Source organism: Homalodisca vitripennis, unplaced genomic scaffold (assembly GCF_021130785.1).
Source record: "Homalodisca vitripennis isolate AUS2020 unplaced genomic scaffold, UT_GWSS_2.1 ScUCBcl_131;HRSCAF=1313, whole genome shotgun sequence".
In the NCBI taxonomy this organism is placed as follows: Eukaryota; Metazoa; Arthropoda; class Insecta; order Hemiptera; family Cicadellidae; genus Homalodisca; species Homalodisca vitripennis.
Window position 1 is genome coordinate 40,971 of NW_025776243.1, and position 21,807 is coordinate 62,777.

The 21,807-nt window shown below is 36.4% G+C and overlaps 1 protein-coding gene and 1 pseudogene across 1 annotated transcript; both read left to right on the forward strand.

The window, feature by feature from the left end:
- LOC124370362 overlaps positions 1 to 21,807 on the forward strand; it is a 77,245-nt pseudogene that overhangs the window by 39,090 nt on the left and 16,348 nt on the right.
- LOC124370360 (procathepsin L-like) lies at positions 7 to 5,002 on the forward strand. The gene is made up of 6 exons (XM_046828649.1): positions 7 to 72; positions 1,899 to 2,051; positions 3,569 to 3,754; positions 3,872 to 4,063; positions 4,479 to 4,644; positions 4,739 to 5,002. Exons 1-6 carry the CDS (start codon positions 7 to 9, stop codon positions 4,945 to 4,947), a joined length of 972 nt encoding a protein of 323 aa, XP_046684605.1. The 3' UTR covers positions 4,948 to 5,002.

The window sequence follows — 21,807 nt, forward strand, 5'->3', positions numbered from 1 at the left end:
TTTGAGATGACCTTCAGGTTCGCTTTTTCTGCTCATACTGTTAATTCAACAGTAGACTCGTTCAGCTTTAAGGTCAGAACATGTTCGAATAATTAGTTTTAATTTAGACTTTTACTGGATGTTACATTAATACCAACAGCCTTAATACCTTTTGAATGTCCAAAGCTTGATGGTAATAAAACGACTCACCAGAAAAGTTGCATAATCAGAACCTTAAATCGCAATGATCCGCTATCTCTATATTATTCACAACAAATACAGTATAAAACATAAATATGAAACCACCTTAAAATGTACCATACCTAGGGGTACGCTTCTATTCCGTTAGAAGCTTCACGGTGATGAACTAAACTTGCAACTGGATCTCAATTCACATTTTGTATGAGATTGAGCAATACTAGTTTAAAGAAAATATTTAAAGATACTTTAGTACAAAGTACCTTCTAGGAAATATGTGCTGGGTAGCACATTCACACGGTAAGTGGAGATCCGGGTTCGAAGTCCCGGCGGAGCAAGTAATTTTTTGTGATTCCATGTTTGAAATTATATATATATATATATATATATATATATATATATATATATATATATATTCATAGTATATACGGGTCTGAGGAATCAACTTCTATCAAAAATTGCCTAATTTCAGCCATTGTAATTTACTTCCGGTATAAGGCATTTCCGGTGCCATATTTGAATATTTGAGGTTGCTTTGTTACCCCAATCAAGAAACTATATATATATATATATATATATATATACATAAATACTTTTAAAAAGCTTACTTCTGTAAAATATAAAATAATTAAATTGGTCTTATAACGGTTTTAAAATCTATAGTAGAACCTAGACAGTAGCTTTGTCTTTGATATATGCACTGCGTATATAATGTTGCAAAAATGTGCGATTAAACGTTATTTACTGTTAATTTAACTATCTGCATAAACCTTTAAATAATAGTAAATGCTACTTTCAAGCTATCTCTATGGTTTGAAGACTACAAATGGACAAACATTTACAGTTGCCAATATTAAACGAATGATAGTTTTTCATAGTACAATGTTTATATCAAGTAGAACAGTCCATTACATTTAACAGGATCTTTAAATGAATATTTATCAACTCTAAAGATGACTAAGGTAGAATATTTGCTAGACCAAGATTCACACCAGCGGCCCTAAGAATGCCAACGTAAAATTTCATTACATTGGTCGTTTACGCGTGAAAGCAAAACAAACAAAAAAGTAACTTTCGAATTTGTAATATTATTAGAATGTCTCCTTATTGTAGAGTATATGTTTTTAGTTCAAATTAAGATGCGAATGAGGACATAACGTATATTTTATAATATTGCAAAAATAAAAAATCGATATTAATTAAAAAAAACACGATTTTTTTATTTTACATGATCGTCTGGTAGCAATGAGGCACAAGCTCATAAAACATTTGTCCGTTTACATTTCAGAAGTACAATATTAGGGATTCATGGAAGAACAATTTCAAAACTATTAACCTTGTAAGAATAGTGAATTGTAATTTAAATAAACTTAAATATAATATTTTAACGTGCTAAATATTTTATATGCAAACACACACACACACACACACACACACACACACACACACACACACACACACACACACACACAACCTAGTTAACTTAGTTTGCTTATACAGTTTGTTTCAACGAAATATTACTTTGTTAACTTTTATCATTCTTTTTAATTTTATTCTAATTTTTAAATGTACGTTCCAATAAATCCCCAAACATTAGAAAATGCCCAACCTAAAATATTCAATTACTAATATAGACACTAAAATTTGTATATGTATAGGTTAGATTATATTTAAATTTGTAATAGTTGATATTTCAAACCTAATAGACATCTATAATTTAGGTGGCCCACGAAAGAGAATACGATACACCAGAAGAAGAAGAGAACAGAAAGAATATTTTCCTTGGAAACCTGCAGTTTGTACGAGAGCACAATGAAAAGTTTGAAAATGGCGAAGTTTCTTTTGATGTTGAAATCAATAAATATTCCGATTTGGTAAGTAAATAAACACTCATAGGTTTACAACAAATAATGATAAGTGATGTACTATATGATGATATAAGTCATATGTTAGACACTATTTTAATTAATTATACCGCAGGAACGTTTAAGGATTTCTCAATATATTGATATATATTAAAACATTTTGTATACCGACGATATTTTAAATACTTTTCCTACGAAAATTTATATTTTTCAAATACCTTGCAGTTTTATTACTTAGATTTTTTATAAATTAAAAATTCCTATGAACATGAGAATAAAATAAAATATTTACGTTTTTAAATTATAAGAAAATTGCCTTTGTTAAAGAGGTGGGGTTACGGCTATCAAGCCCTCTCTACCTCTCAAACTCATACCGTATATAATAAAAGTTACAATAGTATGATAAAATTGGGGTAAAATGTAACTTATAATTTATATAGAGAATAACAAAAATTGCTTTATATATATATATATATATATATATATATATATATATTGCTATATATTGCTATATATATATATATATATATATATATATATTACAATAAATTTAAAACTTATAATACAAAAAAAATTTGGTATGTGTTGTATGATATGTATATATACAATAAAATTCTATATGAAAAAACAAGAAGCAAAGACCCATTGAATCACTTCAATGGGAGTTTAAGGGTTAAATGTTTTGTTTAATCGGCGAACCAGGGGACACTAAAAAATAACTGTAATAGGCACTGTGATTAGACGAAGATGACGTTCAAAAAGTCTAGAGGTATATTATCACCCTTGACTACCTCTCTGAAGTAAAATAGATTAAGTTTTACTAAGGACTAGCATTTAGTCTAATTATTATTTTGTGGAAAATAAACATATATAATTACTGAACATCAATTGTAGGAATGGTTAATTCGGTTTGAATGTTGAGTCCAACTTGGCAGACAAAACAATAAATGGACGGAGAACTGAAATTGGACTCGGCAATCAAACACTTTTTTATATCTCGTACTCATATATTATCGTATTTCTTAGTAATACTCTTAAAATTCAGATCCTTTTTTGACAGCCACTCTAGACAATCACGTAAAATTGATTATCAAATGTGTGATATTCACTTATTTCCCCATTCCACGTATTTCTGCTGCACGGGTTTCCATACGACACTAAGCGGGATACTGGTTACCTTATTCTATGTTTATAAATTATTTAGCCTTTTAGTTTTTTAAACGGAAAATAAATTTCGATTACACGATAGTCGGAACATTACAAATGCTCATGTTAATTTACAGGTCTGAAGTACTTACAATTACATTTTACTTAGTGACACTAGAGTTTCTAAGATGAAATATATAAAATTAGTGTCTCTTTCTATGGATATGAACCGACGTAAATCGCTTATCAAGTGTTTTAATATTGTTAGGGGTTTAAACCAGAAATTTTGCTGTTTAATATTTTTACTATTCTCAAAAATACTTTGTCAATTATATTTACCTACCAATGTGAAAATAATGAATTTTTCAATTCCCACGCAGACCACCGAGGAGTTCGTGATCATGATGAATGGCTACAAGCGCCCAGAGGGACTTGAGAGGACTGGAGATGCCTTCGACAACTCAGAGAACGTCAGGCTTCCTAAGAACGTGGACTGGAGGAAGAAAGGAGCTGTCACTGAAGTCAAGGACCAAGGAATTTGTGGATCTTGCTGGGCTTTCAGTGCTGTAAGTCTTTGAGCTTTTATAAAAATATGTTCTATAGATTATTAGTGATATATTGAAATCTCAGCTATGCTATAAATATTTAATAAAACTGTTTTGAATTGACGTTGTGTTTAACAGACTGGAAGTCTCGAGGGTCAACATTACCTGAAGACTAAGAAGCTGGTGTCACTCAGTGAACAGAATGTTATGGACTGCTCAACTGCTGAAGGAAACAAAGGATGTCGCGGTGGTCTCATGGATAACGCTTTCATTTACGTGAAAAAGAACAAGGGCATTGACACAGAGGCATCTTACCCCTACGAGGGTAAAGTAAGTAAATAATCCAGCTCACTTCTTTATATAATTTAAATTATTTTTCCTGCCAAAAAAACATCCTAAATTATTGTGCAAATTGCTTTTATACAAACTGATGGGATGTGGCTGTAATCGGTAAAAAATTGTTGGTATGTGTATTAGAAAAAAATAGTACGCTTGCTGGCTCTTAATACTATACATACATAATAAATATTGCTAAAATTCATATTTTATGCTTTTCTTACTTATTACTTTATTATAGTAGTGGAAAAAATGTTTAAGGGAATTTTTTTAGTCTTGTGTGCGACAGTTCTAATGGCAACAGAACGTTTTGCTGTCAACCACGGCTTGTTTTACTTTCAGTGTTAACATTTAAATGTTAGATGCATCTAGCAAAATATTAAAACAAAAACCGTGTTTTTATTTACAGAGTGACACTTGCCGCTACGACCCCAAGAACAAGGGAGCCACCGACAATGGATATGTTGACATCACCTCAGGCAGCGAGAAGGCTCTGCAGAAGGCTGTGGCCACGGTTGGGCCGATCTCAGTCGCCATTGACGCTGACCACACGTCCTTTAAACACTACAAGAGTGGTAATTTCATACTGCAGTAACTAACTCTACCTGTGAAAACTAGACTAACCGTGTATTTGTCCTCATAACGTAACGTGCTCACATTGTTGTCCAGGAGTGTACCAGAATCCCGATTGCTCTTCTTTAATTCTGGACCACGGTGTTCTGGCTGTTGGATACAGCTCAGCCAAGAAGGGCGGCGCCTACTGGCTGGTGAAGAACTCCTGGGGAAGTGACTGGGGCATGAACGGCTACGTCATGATGGCTAGGAACCACAATAACATGTGCGGTATTGCTACTGCCGCTAGCTATCCCAAGGTTTAATTATTTCCTTTGTGTAAGACATATGGACGAGCTATTAAACTTCCCTGAACATTGAGATCTTTGTTGTTTTTTAACCTTATATATTTATTATTATGCTTTATCTGTATTAACTATTCAAGCGAAAACTCTGGGTAGACATGCTAAGTAGCTTTGATTTTTACACTTTTAGACATACGATAAACATATTATAAAGTTTCGTTTTCAAACTCAAATACAATGAAGTTTGTAAGAATTCATCATAAAAATTAGTAATACCAATAATGTATAGTTCTAGGAAATGTTTGGAATTATTTATATTTTGAATTGGTAGTTTTGAAATTTTTATATTATGCATATGTTTTGGTTAAAATACCACAGGGAGTGAATATATCCTTCAATAACTATTTCATATCCTAAACCATGTGTGTATGAGGAATTAAACAGTAATATGTAATCATCAGAAATATGTGAGGGATTTGCCGCAGAACAACGTAAAGTTCTAAGTCCAAGGAATAGGACCATAACATCGTGTCTCAGAAATTGAAACGAGAAGACCTCTAAAAATTTAACTTGTGATTATTACGAGTGAATAAATTATTGATTTAACAGTTAACTAAATTTATAAAACCCCAGTAGGTTACATGATCCTGAAAGAAATAGATATACATTTGTCTTTATGTCTTTCACTCAATATCAGTTCTGTTTGTAGTATGTGTGTTTTAAATGTTGAAAAAGTTTGGAATAATACACGTTACATTATATACTTTGTTAATGTATCTATTATAGTGTAACAAAGTTTAAATATAACTTCTAGATTAAGAATAACATTAATTATCTTTTGGAAGTAACTACACAAAAATTATTTAATCTTTAAATGAAAAGTTTGAATTTTTGTTTTTGTTGTTGTTAATATTTAAAATGTTAATACGGTTATGAACATAGAATCTAATAAGATATTACGTATCGAAAATTATATACCGCATAGATATGGCTCTAACGATACAACTTAATAATAACGTACAATTTTATTAAACTTTGAATCCCTTAAATCCTTAAATAAGTAAGTAGTGCAATTCAAATAACCCTTATGAAAATAGTTATTTCAGCTGGAAAATATAACAATATTCAATAATTAACAAAAATACTACTACTAAAATTATTAAGTGGTTAAAATTTCTGTTATATTTTAGAACATACACGCCTCATTAACCTGAACACGGGATCTTCATGTACTTATACTATACATTAGCTTCATAAGTGTGTAATATTATTAGCATATTTTAACAGTCATTTAATTTTTATGTTAAATTTCTGTCAGTAATGACTTACAGTAAGGAGACCTTTAGTAATTAATTCGTCAAATTAGCATATTTCTCATTAAACTCCATAATTACCTTTTATAGTTTTCATATTCAAGAAAAGTAATGCTTTTAAAGAATACTGCATGGAAATCTCATATAAAAATTCCCGTGTTATAATGTTAGTTACCTTACTCCTCCGAAATGGCTTTACCGATTTTTACCAAATTCTATATGCATATTCAGTATGGCTGAGAATCAGGTAGTATCTATTTTTCATACCCCGAAGTGAAAAACGTGTGGTCCACCAATTTAATTTAGAACATTACAGTTTTAAAAACGCCTGCAAATTGGAAACTGAAAATACGTGACAGTTCTGTTTTTTACATAGCCAAAAATTAAATGTATATGGCGCTAATTTTTTTTACCTGTGTTTAAAATAAATTAACTTAAAGTTTCACTTTTCGATCACTTTATAATATAGTACATGTATGTGTACCTTGCGTCTTTTTTAAATTTTGTTGTTTCGTAGGCTTCAAACAATTTTAATCTTCTATCATTCAATTTTTAAATATGAGGAGTAATTAGTAAGTTAAGTAGTTTTCATTATTTATTGAACGTTACTTAAACTATTGCTTGTCTGTAAAGTTAACTTGACTTTTTATTCAAACGACTGCGCTGAAATTTGACATGCAGACTCTTAAGGTCGCTGAGATGAATACATGCATATTCTTATTTCTAAAATCCCTCCGGGCTACGCCCCTCTAGTCTTTAAAGTAACAATATAATCTCTCTAAAAATTCTTAAATATTAAGTAAAAGAGAATTTCTAATTTTATCAACTGCTATGTGTAAACATTGTTTATTATTTTAAATTTGTTTACATTCATAGTGATTGAAAGTATTTTAAACGTCGTTTTAGATTTCAGCAATTAAGTAAGCACTTATCTATTTTACAAAATATCTCAAAACATAAGATGGTCAGAATTTGACACCAAAGATTCCATTTGTAGCAGTCGGCGAGAACTATGCTACATGAAAGTTCGCTGGACTGTGTTTTTAACCAAAGTATTAATACCAGCTCTAAATGTTCTAAAATGATACAATGTTTTTCAGTTCAAAAGGATACAAACCGTAATGTCATTGTTACCGTACTTTTAGCTATGCATTTTAATTAAATATTAAATATTAGATCTAAAAGATAATGTTACTATCTAACAATTTAAATTAGAATAGCCATAAATATAAACTTTTAAACGTATTTTCTTGATCGTGGCAACAAGGATAACTCAACATTGGCGTCGGAAATAAAATTCACTCAAACCAGTAGTGGTCATACACGTGCAAGGCCTACTAAATTGCGTGAAAATAAGCGCGTAACTGCTAGAAGTGCAGATTTAAGAGACAAAATAATCTGACATTAACTTTACATTTTAACACAACACTGTTTTAGGTAAAGGTTTAATAACATTAAACCTATATTATTTGTCTTTGACAAAAGTTGGGTTGATCAGAACAGAGGCAAAAGCAGCAACGCCTCTAAAACACCTTAATATCAAAGTAAATTAACAATTACCATAAATAAAACAGTTTAACAATTTTTTCTTGATCTTGGGAAGAAGGGAAATTTAACATTGTATGACAAAAAATATAATTCACACGTACCAGAAATCTTCATACAAGTTTGCACCGTCGGTTGTAGAAAAACATTCATGTAGAAGTTCGAGTGGGCAAACCATTCAGTTTGTTTTTGTTAGTTAAACATTGGCTAGCAAAAATATTTTAGAATCCAATGCGTTAAGGGATTCATGTTGTAATTAGTATGTAAATAATTGGTGAGAAAATTATACAATATTATTAACAATTATTTTTATACTTCACCTTGAAAAACATATGTTTTCCAGTATGTTATACATCTTCTACAACTTTATAACGACTTACATTGTACATATTAATATTCATATATCCAAGATGATATAAATTTGTTTTGATTAGTAACTTCCGAGTGAATGTTCAGTAAAATTTATTACTAGATTTAAAAACTATTAAATGTTATCAGTTTTGTCTTAAATAAAAATCACAGTTCTAAATAAAAATAATGGATTTATTTTAAACTTGGTAAATAAGTTCAATGTTTCAGAATTTTCCACAAAGAATTGATAAACCAATTAATAATTTTTAAAGGTCCTTTGGCAAGAAATAAAAATATCAATGAAATATATCAAACTAACAATCAGAGCTCCCTTCTAAAATATAATAATAAGGTTTTCAAATAAAAATCAAATGCCATTTGGAAAAAACTAAAATAAAATTAACTTCTTAGTTCGCTCAAAATTCAAACTTCTCTTTCCACTAGTTGTACCTTAACTTTCAAGTCTTTGTAATTCAGATACAACTCTCTCAAAAAATAATTAATGTTCAATTAATTTCAAATTAATAATTCACAATAAAACAGTTCAAATTAAATATTAATAAATTACTAAATTTCCAAATCTGAATTAAAGTTATTAACAAAGTTAAATTTTAATTCACTTTTCTTGCAAGTATGAACCAAATGTAACTTGTACGATTCTATTGTGCTCTATTGTTCATCGAGAATCAGTTATGCAGATTGCTCTGTAGTGTCTATGAATTTAATTTTTCCTCAAAATCCTCGCGGGAAAAAAATTAAAAAACACGGCGCTACAGTGCATCAACTTAAATCACGAAAATTACCAAAAGAAGGGCAAAAATTATGAGCTGGCAGTTATATACTTCCCCTTCCCAAAAATTATGATGGACATCCGCGGTGTTCTCTCATCGCCCCAGCCATATCCAACCTGAGAACCATAGCCTTCTCTGAACTAATGTAACTGCAGAACAAGTTCTGATCAATTTAAGGCAGTGAACCGCCTTCCTAATAATTTCAACTTACCAGCAGTAACTTGCCGAAGGATTACATATTGGTTTTTATCCTAATTCCTCAAAATGTAATTTAAAATTAAATCCCAATATTTCTTTCTTAAAATTTTCATTCAAATTAAGTGTTAATTAAAAAATTAGTCAATGTAGCTTTAAAAAACGCTAAACATTTCTAAATGGCTTATACTATTAGCATAGATAAAAAATATACGTAGAAATTTATTTAATTTAGAAATCTATGATTGATAACTACTGTTGTTTGTATAAATAGAAGAGTATGAAACTTCAACAGCGAAGGAACAAAAACCAGATGTTTCTGAATATAGGCGATCGTGATCGCAATGAATTGGCAATAAGAAGATGATGATTGATGACTACACCAGGATGTATCCGATCAGTCAAACTCATGAGATATATATGACATTGTTTGATATTGTCTAGCATTAATATCAGGATAGGATGAATTTGCAAATGGAAACTAAATAAAATAACTTGTTGTATACATACTTTACAATACACTTAAATCAGTACCATAATAATAAGTATCAAGATGGAGTAAATTGTGGTTCAAGAAATATTTTGAGAAATGTTCACTTTCAGCTAGAACAAATTATTAAAACAGAGAGATAACATAACACTTATCTCTTTATTCCTCAAATTCAATATCATCTCATACTTTGTTAGGCGGATTTCTTTATGTAACCATCAGAGTATGTCTCGAACCTCCGTTGAACCTAAGACCTGATCAGGTTCAATTTCTCCGCACGTATCGTCATTGATTCCTAGCGTATAAACTGTAGACCCGTTTAGATTTGAGTTGAGAGCACTTTCGCATCATTCTTATCTTTTGACATTTAAAGGTTTGTTGTTTAGACAATGTTTCAAATGGATAACAGTATAATCAGGTTCTTAAATTTTATAGATTAGTCATCTTAATATCAATAAAATCACAGACAACCATAATTACCTATATAATAATCTGACCCACCAAACACAGATTTTAACAATCAATGAGTACGTACATTCTTCACGAGATTAGGTAAACTTACCACTGGGGATTATTGCACATTTTGAGTATGTCGGAGTAACTATGATTTCAAAATAAAATCTATATTTAACTATGCCATACTATCTAATACCCTGCTACAAGATCAAAAATATACATATGTGGCTCTGAGAAGCCTACATTGGGCAAAACTCGTCTACATTTGACCGTTGTAATCTACTTATAGTATAACGTAGACGGTATAAACTTTTGTAGCACATTTTGGTTTACCTTGCTGTTCTAATCCTATATATATACAGCCGCATGTGATACTGACTGACTCACTGACTGACATATATATACAAATTCTAACATACTTCTAGAAGTGCTGGAAACTTGAAATTTGGCATGCAGGTACCTTTTGCAATATGACCCACAGGAAAAGTCTGAAAACCGGATATTTTTACTTTTTAACCCTTCAAAAAAATTAAAAACCGGTTGAAACTGGTTAAAAACTGGTGTAGTTTTTTGCTTTAGAGCCGTCTAGCGAATAAACCGTTGGTCGTAGCTCAAATCTAATTTTTGAGGGGATTTAGCGAATTTTCTGATCTACAAAATAGGCACATTAGATTTTCCCACATCTCTACCGATCAACCCGTAAAATGCTTCCAAACTCGAACATTTTGCCGAATTTTGGCAATTTTCGCTTGTAGACTTTTGTTTGACGCTCTGTAGTGTCTAAACCGTAGGTCGTAGCTCGGATCTGACGAAAAAAACGCTAGTGTGGAGTGAAGCGATCTACAAAAAAGGTCCAGTGACTTTTTGCTCTATCTCCATTGGTTTGGCCGCAAAACGCGATTAAGTGAAAACATTTTGAAAATTTTGCCCAAAAATTTACCTTTCGGGCTCGATAGCGCCTAAACGGTTGGTCGTAGCTCAAATTAAATTTTCATTAGGATTTAGTAAAACGGCGTGATCTACAAAAAAGGTCAAGTAACATATTGCCCTATCCCCAATGGTTTGGCCGCATTACGCGTTTTAATGTATCGATTTTTCAAGTTTTACGTGAGATATTGTTTTCTGTGCTCCATTGCAGACAAAACCTTAGTTCTAGGCCAGAATAAAAATTTGATTTTAATACAAAATAATGCGATGTACACAAAAGTTTCAGTGACTTTTTACTCTATCTTCCATGGTTTAGCCGTAAAAACGTGATTATGTCGAAAATTTCACTTAAAAACTTACATTTCGGACTCGATAGTGGCCGAACAGTTGGCCGTAGCTTAAATGTAAAACTATTTATAACTAGCTATTGATAAAATCAACAAAAAAGGTACAATAGCTTTCTGTCGTTTATCTTTCCGTAAGCCTGGTAAATACTCTAAAAGGCAAATTCTTTGTCGTCAATTTTAGGGGTTTTAAATCTTGCAACTATAATTAGTGCGATTCGTGCTGGTTCCAGATTGACCTTGTATTAATACGTTAACGAGTGACTAAAACCCCCCTCCACGTCGGGAGTTGGCTGAGCTTTAGTGAAGCTTCAATAGTAGATAGGGACAAAGTGTTTTTTTTATGTTTACAGGCACAACACCCTCTAAAATAGGCCCAGGTGTGTCATTAACCCCTTGTAACATTAACCCACCCCCCCGGGAATTTGTTCATATGACCAGACAATATCCTGACGAATTTAAACCCCCTGATGTCTTAACCCCCTTAACATTAATCACCCCCCCCCCCGGGAATTTCTCGCCTTGACTAGATAGTCTCCTGGTGATATTAAACCCCCTGTTCCACTTACAATACTGCCTTAAGGTCGGTTTTTTATTATGTTTATACTAAACAATTCAAGATAGCTGACCAGTGCAGACTTTTCTCCCGAGCTCATTCCTGGCTAAACCAAAGCTCGCAGCTAAAATCTGATGACGGAATCGAAAGATAAAATTAAATTTCCGACAAGAAAGGTCCAGTCACTTTTTCTCGTATCTCTAACGGTTAAGCCGTAAAACGCTCTCAAAGTCAAAAGTTTGGGTGAATCCGGAAAATTAAACTATGATATACGCTGACTTTAGTTACCATAAAATTCTTCTTGTCTTCTAATTTCGCGAACACATAACTTAACTGTTCTGCGATGTCTATTGATTGTTATTATACACCACATATCAATTGGCTGAGCGTTAGCGAAGCGATATGACCCGTACGATTCTCGGAATCGGATAGAGCAGGGAACATGAAACCTCATGTACGAATTTTAACAATCACCAAATCTCTTAACCCCCTTGGGAAGTTCCTGGTATGACCAGATAACCCCCCGATGTCTTAACCCCTGGTAACATTAAAACCCCCCCAGGGAATTTCCTGGCTTGACCTCATGTCTAAATTTTAACAATCATCAAATCCCTCTTATCTCGAATATGCAAGCGTAAATTTAACCGCTCATCCCCGAATTTGCAAGCGTACATCATGGGGGCCTGGGGGCGTAGCCCCCAGCGAGCCGAAGGCGAGTCTAATATATATACAACCGCATGTGTAACTGACTGACTGACTCACTCACTCACGTATACTAATTCTAACCTACTTCCAGATGAGTTAGAGACTTGAAATTTGGTACACAGATAGCTTTCCACGTGTAACCACCAGGAAAATCCCGAAAAGTGAGAATTTTTCATTTTCAACCCCTCAAAAAAATTCCCAAAAAATCGCGCATTCTTCACCCCTGCAGGCATTTTTTGTAAGCCCGATAGCGGGCGAACCGTTGGAGCTAGCTCGGATCTGACGGAAAATTCATGGTCAGGAATGAAGTGAACTACAAAAAAGGTCTAAATGACTTTTTGCTCTATCTTCCATGGTTAAGCGACAAAACGCTCGAACATTTGAAATTCCAGAGATTTTTTCGATAAAAATAATGTTTCAAGCCCGATAGCGGCCGAACCGTTGGTCGTAGCTCAAATCTGATTGAGCCATCAAATTAGCAAATTGCGCGATCTACAGAAAAGGTCCTGTAATCTTTTGCCCTATCTCGATTGGTTTTGGCCGAAAAAAAAACGTGATTATGTACAATTTTGTTGTAACTTTTACGCGAAACTTTTGTTTTTGGGGTCGATAGCGGCGAAACCATTGGTCGGAGGTCAAAATAAGACTAACGTTTTATTTAGGAAATAAGATGACCTACAAAAAAGGTCCAGTGACTTTTTACTATATTTCCCTTAGTTTGACCGCAAAACGCGATTAAGTGAAAATATTGGACATTTTCGCCTAAAAATTTACATTCCGGGCTTGATAGCGGCTAAACGGTTGGTCGTAACTCAAAACAAATTTTAAACGGGATTTAGGAAATCACGTGATCTACAGAAAAGGTTCAGTGACTTCGGGAGTTGGCTGAGCGTTAGCTAAGCGTCAATAGTAGATAGGGACAGAGGAATATTTATTATGTTCACAGACACAATACCCTGTAAAAAAGGCCCAAGTGTGTCATTAACCCCCCCCCCCCCGGGGATTTCCTGGTATGACCTGATAACCTCCTGTACATTCAACCCCCTGATGTGTTTAACCCCCCTGGTAACATTAAACCCCCCCAGGGAATTTCCTGCCATGACCTCATGTCCGAATTTTACCAGTCACCAAATCTCTTAACCCCCCCCCTGGGAAGATCCTGGTATGACCAGATAACCCCCTGGAGACTTATCCCCCGGTAACGTTAACCCCCCCTGGGAATTTGTTCATATGACCAGACAATATCCTGACGAAATTAAACCCCCTCTTGTCTTAACCTCCTTAACATTAATCACCCACCCAGGGAATTTCTCGCCTTGACTAGATAGTCTCCTGGTGATATTAAACCCCCTGTTCGACTTAAAATACTGCCTTGAGGTCGGTTTTTATTATGTTTATACTAAACAATTCAAGATAGCTGACCCGTGCAGACTTTTCTCCCGAGCTCATTTCTGGCTAAACCATAGGTCGTAGATCAGATCTGAGGGCACAATCGAAAGACAAAATTAAATTTCCAACAAGAAAGGTCCAGTCACTTTTTGTCGTATCTCTAACGGTTTAACCGCAAAAATGCCCTCAAAGTCAAAAGTTTTTACGAATCCGGAAAAAAATCTATGAAAAAGGTCAATTTTTAAATCCCTTGTCATTTACTTAATGTCCGGACTTAACCAGTCACCGAATTCCGCTTATCCCCGAATTTGCAAGCGTTTACTTTGGGGCCTGGGGGCGTAGCCCCCAGCGAGCCGAAGGCGAGTCCTATATTATATACAGCCGCATGTGAAACCACTCACTCACTCACTCACTGATGGATGTATACAAATTCTAACATAGTTCTAGAAGTGCTGGAAACTTGAAATTTGGCACGCGGGTACCTTTTGTCGTGTAACCAACAGGAAAAGTCTGAAAACCGGACTTTTTTACTTCTAAACCCCTCAAAAAAATTCCCGAAAAATCGCGCATTTTTCACCCCTGCAGGCCTTTTTTGTAAGCCCGATAGCGGGCGAAACCGTTCTAGCTAGCTCGGATCTGACGAAAAATTCATAATCAGGAATGAGGTGAACTACAAAAAAGGTCCAGTGACTTTTTGCTCTATCTTCCATGGTTTAAGCGACAAAACGCTCGAACATTTGAAATTCCAGAGATTTTTTCGATAAAAATAATGTTTCAAGCCCGATAGCGGCCGAACCGTTGGTCGTAGCTCAAATCTGATTGACCCATCAAATTAGCAAATTGCGCGATCTACAGAAAAGGTCCAGTAACTTTTTGCCCTATCTCGATTGGTTTGGCCGAAAAACGTGATTATGTACAATTTTGTTGTAACTTTTACGCGAAACTTTTGTTTTTGGGGTCGATAGCGGCGAAACCATTGGTCGGAGGTCAAAATAAGACTAACGTTTTATTTAGGAAATAAGATGACCTACAAAAAAGGTCCAGTGACTTTTTACTATATTTCCCTTAGTTTGACCGCAAAACGCGATTAAGTGAAAATATTGGACATTTTCGCCTAAAAAATTTACATTCCGGGCTTGATAGCGGCTAAACGGTTGGTCGTAACTCAAAACAAATTTTAAAACGGGATTTAGGAAATCACGTGATCTACAGAAAAGGTTCAGTGACTTCGGGAGTTGGCTGAGCGTTAGCTAAGCGTCAATAGTAGATAGGGACAGAGGAATATTTATTATGTTCACAGACACAATACCCTGTAAAAAAGGCCCAAGTGTGTCATTAACCCCCCCCCCCCCCGGGGATTTCCTGGTATGACCTGATAACCTCCTGTACATTCAACCCCCTGATGTGTTAACCCCCCTGGTAACATTAAACCCCCCCAGGGAATTTCCTGCCATGACCTCATGTCCGAATTTTACCAGTCACCAAATCTCTTAACCCCCCCCCTGGGAAGATCCTGGTATGACCAGATAAACCCCCTGGAGACTTATCCCCCGGTAACGTTAACCCCCCTGGGAATTTGTTCATATGACCAGACAATATCCTGACGAAATTAAACCCCCTCTTGTCTTAACCTCCTTAACATTAATCACCCACCCAGGGAATTTCTCGCCTTGACTAGATAGTCTCCTGGTGATATTAAACCCCCTGTTCGACTTAAAATACTGCCTTGAGGTCGGTTTTTATTATGTTTATACTAAACAATTCAAGATAGCTGACCCGTGCAGACTTTTCTCCCGAGCTCATTTCTGGCTAAACCATAGGTCGTAGATCAGATCTGAGGGCACAATCGAAAGACAAAATTAAATTTCCAACAAGAAAGGTCCAGTCACTTTTTGTCGTATCTCTAACGGTTTAACCGCAAAATGCCCTCAAAGTCAAAAGTTTTTACGAATCCGGAAAAAAATCTATGAAAAAGGTCAATTTTTAAATCCCTTGTCATTTACTTAATGTCCGGACTTAACCAGTCACCGAATTCCGCTTATCCCCGAATTTGCAAGCGTTTACTTTGGGGCCTGGGGGCGTAGCCCCCAGCGAGCCGAAGGCGAGTCTAATATATATACAACCGCATGTGTAACTGACTGACTGACTCACTCACTCACGTATACTAATTCTAACCTACTTCCAGATGAGTTAGAGACTTGAAATTTGGTACACAGATAGCTTTCCACGTGTAACCACCAGGAAAATCCCGAAAAGTGAGAATTTTTCATTTTCAACCCCTCAAAAAAATTCCCAAAAAATCGCGCATTCTTCACCCCTGCAGGCATTTTTTTTGTAAGCCCGATAGCGGGCGAAACCGTTGGAGCTAGCTCGGATCTGACGGAAAATTCATGGTCAGGAATGAAGTGAACTACAAAAAAGGTCTAATGACTTTTTGCTCTATCTTCCATGGTTAAGCGACAAAACGCTCGAACATTTGAAATTCCAGAGATTTTTTCGATAAAAATAATGTTTCAAGCCCGATAGCGGCCGAACCGTTAGTCGTAGCTCAAATCTGATTGAGCCATCAAATTAGCAAATTGCGCGATCTACAGAAAAGGTCCTGTAATCTTTTGCCCTATCTCGATTGGTTTGGCCCGAAAAAAACGTGATTATGTACAATTTTGTTGTAAACTTTTACGCGAAACTTTTGTTTTTGGGGTCGATAGCGGCGAAACCATTGGTCGGAGGTCAAAATAAGACTAACGTTTTATTTAGGAAATAAGATGACCTACAAAAAAGGTCCAGTGACTTTTTACTATATTTCCCTTAGTTTGACCGCAAAACGCGATTAAGTGAAAATATTGGACATTTTCGCCTAAAAATTTACATTCCGGGCTTGATAGCGGCTAAACGGTTGGTCGTAACTCAAAACAAATTTTAAACGGGATTTAGGAAATCACGTGATCTACAGAAAAGGTTCAGTGACTTCGGGAGTTGGCTGAGCGTTAGCTAAGCGTCAATAGTAGATAGGGACAGAGGAATATTTATTATGTTCACAGACACAATACCCTGTAAAAAAGGCCCAAGTGTGTCATTAACCCCCCCCCCGGGGATTTCCTGGTATGACCTGATAACCTCCTGTACATTCAACCCCCTGATGTGTTAACCCCCCTGGTAACATTAAACCCCCCCAGGGAATTTCCTGCCATGACCTCATGTCCGAATTTTACCAGTCACCAAATCTCTTTAACCCCCCCCCCTGGGAAGATCCTGGTATGACCAGATAACCCCCTGGAGACTTATCCCCCGGTAACGTTAACCCCCCCTGGGAATTTGTTCATATGACCAGACAATATCCTGACGAAATTAAACCCCCTCTTGTCTTAACCTCCTTAACATTAATCACCCACCCAGGGAATTTCTCGCCTTGACTAGATAGTCTCCTGGTGATATTAAACCCCCTGTTCGACTTAAAATACTGCCTTGAGGTCGGTTTTTATTATGTTTATACTAAACAATTCAAGATAGCTGACCCGTGCAGACTTTTCTCCCGAGCTCATTTCTGGCTAAACCATAGGTCGTAGATCAGATCTGAGGGCACAATCGAAAGACAAAATTAAATTTCCAACAAGAAAGGTCCAGTCACTTTTTGTCGTATCTCTAACGGTTTAACCGCAAAATGCCCTCAAAGTCAAAAGTTTTTTACGAATCCGGAAAAAAATCTATGAAAAAGGTCAATTTTTAAATCCCTTGTCATTTACTTAATGTCCGGACTTAACCAGTCACCGAATTCCGCTTATCCCCGAATTTGCAAGCGTTTACTTTGGGGCCTGGGGGCGTAGCCCCCAGCGAGCCGAAGGCGAGTCCTATATTATATACAGCCGCATGTGAAACCACTCACTCACTCACTCACTGATGGATGTATACAAATTCTAACATAGTTCTAGAAGTGCTGGAAACTTGAAATTTGGCACGCGGGTACCTTTTGTCGTGTAACCAACAGGAAAAGTCTGAAAACCGGACTTTTTTACTTCTAAACCCCTCAAAAAAATTCCCGAAAAATCGCGCATTTTTCACCCCTGCAGGCCTTTTTTGTAAGCCCGATAGCGGGCGAACCGTTCTAGCTAGCTCGGATCTGACGAAAAATTCATAATCAGGAATGAGGTGAACTACAAAAAAGGTCCAGTGACTTTTTGCTCTATCTTCCATGGTTAAGCGACAAAACGCTCGAACATTTGAAATTCCAGAGATTTTTTCGATAAAAATAATGTTTTCAAGCCCGATAGCGGCCGAACCGTTGGTCGTAGCTCAAATCTGATTGACCCATCAAATTAGCAAATTGCGCGATCTACAGAAAAGGTCCAGTAACTTTTTGCCCTATCTCGATTGGTTTGGCCGAAAAACGTGATTATGTACAATTTTGTTGTAACTTTTACGCGAAACTTTTGTTTTTGGGGTCGATTAGCGGCGGCGAAACCATTGGTCGGAGGTCAAAAATAAGACTAACGTTTTTATTTAGGAAATAAGATGACCTACAAAAAAGGTCCAGTGACTTTTTACTATATTTCCCTTAGTTTGACCGCAAAACGCGATTAAGTGAAAATATTGGACATTTTCGCCTAAAAAATTTACATTCCGGGCTTGATAGCGGCTAAACGGTTGGTCGTAACTCAAAACAAAATTTTAAACGGGATTTAGGAAATCACGTGATCTACAGAAAAGGTTCAGTGACTTCGGGAGTTGGCTGAGCGTTAGCTAAGCGTCAATAGTAGATAGGGACAGAGGAATATTTATTATGTTCACAGACACAATACCCTGTAAAAAAGGCCCAAGTGTGTCATTAACCCCCCCCCGGGGATTTCCTGGTATGACCTGATAACCTCCTGTACATTCAACCCCCTGATGTGTTAACCCCCCTGGTAACATTAAACCCCCCCAGGGAATTTCCTGCCATGACCTCATGTCCGAATTTTACCAGTCACCAAATCTCTTAACCCCCCCCCTGGGAAGATCCTGGTATGACCAGATAACCCCCTGGAGACTTATCCCCCGGTAACGTTAACCCCCCCTGGGAATTTGTTCATATGACCAGACAATATCCTGACGAAATTAAACCCCCTCTTGTCTTAACCTCCTTAACATTAATCACCCACCCAGGGAATTTCTCGCCTTGACTAGATAGTCTCCTGGTGATATTAAACCCCCTGTTCGACTTAAAATACTGCCTTGAGGTCGGTTTTTATTATGTTTATACTAAACAATTCAAGATAGCTGACCCGTGCAGACTTTTCTCCCGAGCTCATTTCTGGCTAAACCATAGGTCGTAGATCAGATCTGAGGGCACAATCGAAAGACCAAAAAATTAAATTTCCAACAAGAAAGGTCCAGTCACTTTTTGTCGTATCTCTAACGGTTTAACCGCAAAATGCCCTCAAAGTCAAAAGTTTTTACGAATCCGGAAAAAAATCTATGAAAAAGGTCAATTTTTAAATCCCTTGTCATTTACTTAATGTCCGGACTTAACCAGTCACCGAATTCCGCTTATCCCCGAATTTGCAAGCGTTTACTTTGGGGCCTGGGGGCGTAGCCCCCAGCGAGCCGAAGGCGAGTCCTATATTATATACAGCCGCATGTGAAACCACTCACTCACTCACTCACTGATGGATGTATACAAATTCTAACATAGTTCTAGAAGTGCTGGAAACTTGAAATTTGGCACGCGGGTACCTTTTGTCGTGTAACCAACAGGAAAAGTCTGAAAACCGGACTTTTTTACTTCTAAACCCCTCAAAAAAATTCCCGAAAAATCGCGCATTTTTCACCCCTGCAGGCCTTTTTTGTAAGCCCGATAGCGGGCGAACCGTTCTAGCTAGCTCGGATCTGACGAAAAATTCATAATCAGGAATGAGGTGAACTACAAAAAAGGTCCAGTGACTTTTTGCTCTATCTTCCATGGTTAAGCGACAAAACGCTCGAACATTTGAAATTCCAGAGATTTTTTCGATAAAAAAAAATAATGTTTCAAGCCCGATAGCGGCCGAACCGTTGGTCGTAGCTCAAATCTGATTGACCCATCAAATTAGCAAATTGCGCGATCTACAGAAAAGGTCCAGTAACTTTTTGCCCTATCTCGATTGGTTTGGCCGACGAAAAAAAAAACGTGATTATGTACAATTTTGTTGTAACTTTTACGCGAAACTTTTGTTTTTGGGGTCGATAGCGGCGAAACCATTGGTCGGAGGTCAAAATAAGACTAACGTTTTATTTAGGAAATAAGATGACCTACAAAAAAGGTCCAGTGACTTTTTACTATATTTCCCTTAGTTTGACCGCAAAACGCGATTTAAGTGAAAATATTGGACATTTTCGCCTAAAAATTTACATTCCGGGCTTGATAGCGGCTAAACGGTTGGTCGTAACTCAAAACAAATTTTAAACGGGATTTAGGAAATCACGTGATCTACAGAAAAGGTTCAGTGACTTCGGGAGTTGGCTGAGCGTTAGCTAAGCGTCAATAGTAGATAGGGACAGAGGAATATTTATTATGTTCACAGACACAATACCCTGTAAAAAAGGCCCAAGTGTGTCATTAACCCCCCCCCCGGGGATTTCCTGGTATGACCTGATAACCTCCTGTACATTCAACCCCCTGATGTGTTAACCCCCCTGGTAACATTAAACCCCCCCAGGGAATTTCCTGCCATGACCTCATGTCCGAATTTTACCAGTCACCAAAATCTCTTAACCCCCCCCCCTGGGAAGATCCTGGTATGACCAGATAACCCCCTGGAGACTTATCCCCCGGTAACGTTAACCCCCCCTGGGAATTTATTCATATGACCAGACAATATCCTGACGAAATTAAACCCCCTCTTGTCTTAACCTCCTTAACATTAATCACCCACCCAGGGAATTTCTCGCCTTGACTAGATAGTCTCCTGGTGATATTAAAACCCCCTGTTCGACTTAAAATACTGCCTTGAGGTCGGTTTTTATTATGTTTATACTAAACAATTCAAGATAGCTGACCCGTGCAGACTTTTCTCCCGAGCTCATTTCTGGCTAAACCATAGGTCGTAGATCAGATCTGAGGGCACAATCGAAAGACAAAATTAAATTTCCAACAAGAAAGGTCCAGTCACTTTTTGTCGTATCTCTAACGGTTTAACCGCAAAATGCCCTCAAAGTCAAAAGTTTTTACGAATCCGGAAAAAAAATCTATGAAAAAGGTCAATTTTTAAATCCCTTGTCATTTACTTAATGTCCGGACTTAACCAGTCACCGAATTCCGCTTATCCCCGAATTTGCAAGCGTTTACTTTGGGGGCCTGGGGGCGTAGCCCCCAGCGAGCCGAAGGCGAGTCTAATATATATACAACCGCATGTGTAACTGACTGACTGACTCACTCACGTATACTAATTCTAACCTACTTCCAGATGAGTTAGAGACTTGAAATTTGGTACACAGATAGCTTTCCACGTGTAACCACCAGGAAAATCCCGAAAAGTGAGAATTTTTCATTTTCAACCCCTCAAAAAAATTCCCAAAAAATCGCGCATTCTTCACCCCTGCAGGCATTTTTTGTAAGCCCGATAGCGGGCGAACCGTTGGAGCTAGCTCGGATCTGACGGAAAATTCATGGTCAGGAATGAAGTGAACTACAAAAAAGGTCTAATGACTTTTTGCTCCATCTTCCATGGTTAAGCGACAAAACGCTCGAACATTTGAAATTCCAGAGATTTTTTCGATAAAAATAATGTTTCAAGCCCGATAGCGGCCGAACCGTTGGTCGTAGCTCAAATCTGATTGACCCATCAAATTAGCAAATTGCGCGATC

Coding starts and splice junctions, on each gene's coding strand:
- LOC124370360 (XM_046828649.1), top strand. CDS start 7: ATGACCTTCAGGTTCGCTTTTTCTGCTCATACTGTTAATTCAACAGTA. Junction 2,052..3,568: donor TCAATAAATATTCCGATTTG/GTAAGTAAATAA, acceptor ATTCCCACGCAG/ACCACCGAGGAGTTCGTGAT. Junction 3,755..3,871: donor CTTGCTGGGCTTTCAGTGCT/GTAAGTCTTTGA, acceptor TGTGTTTAACAG/ACTGGAAGTCTCGAGGGTCA.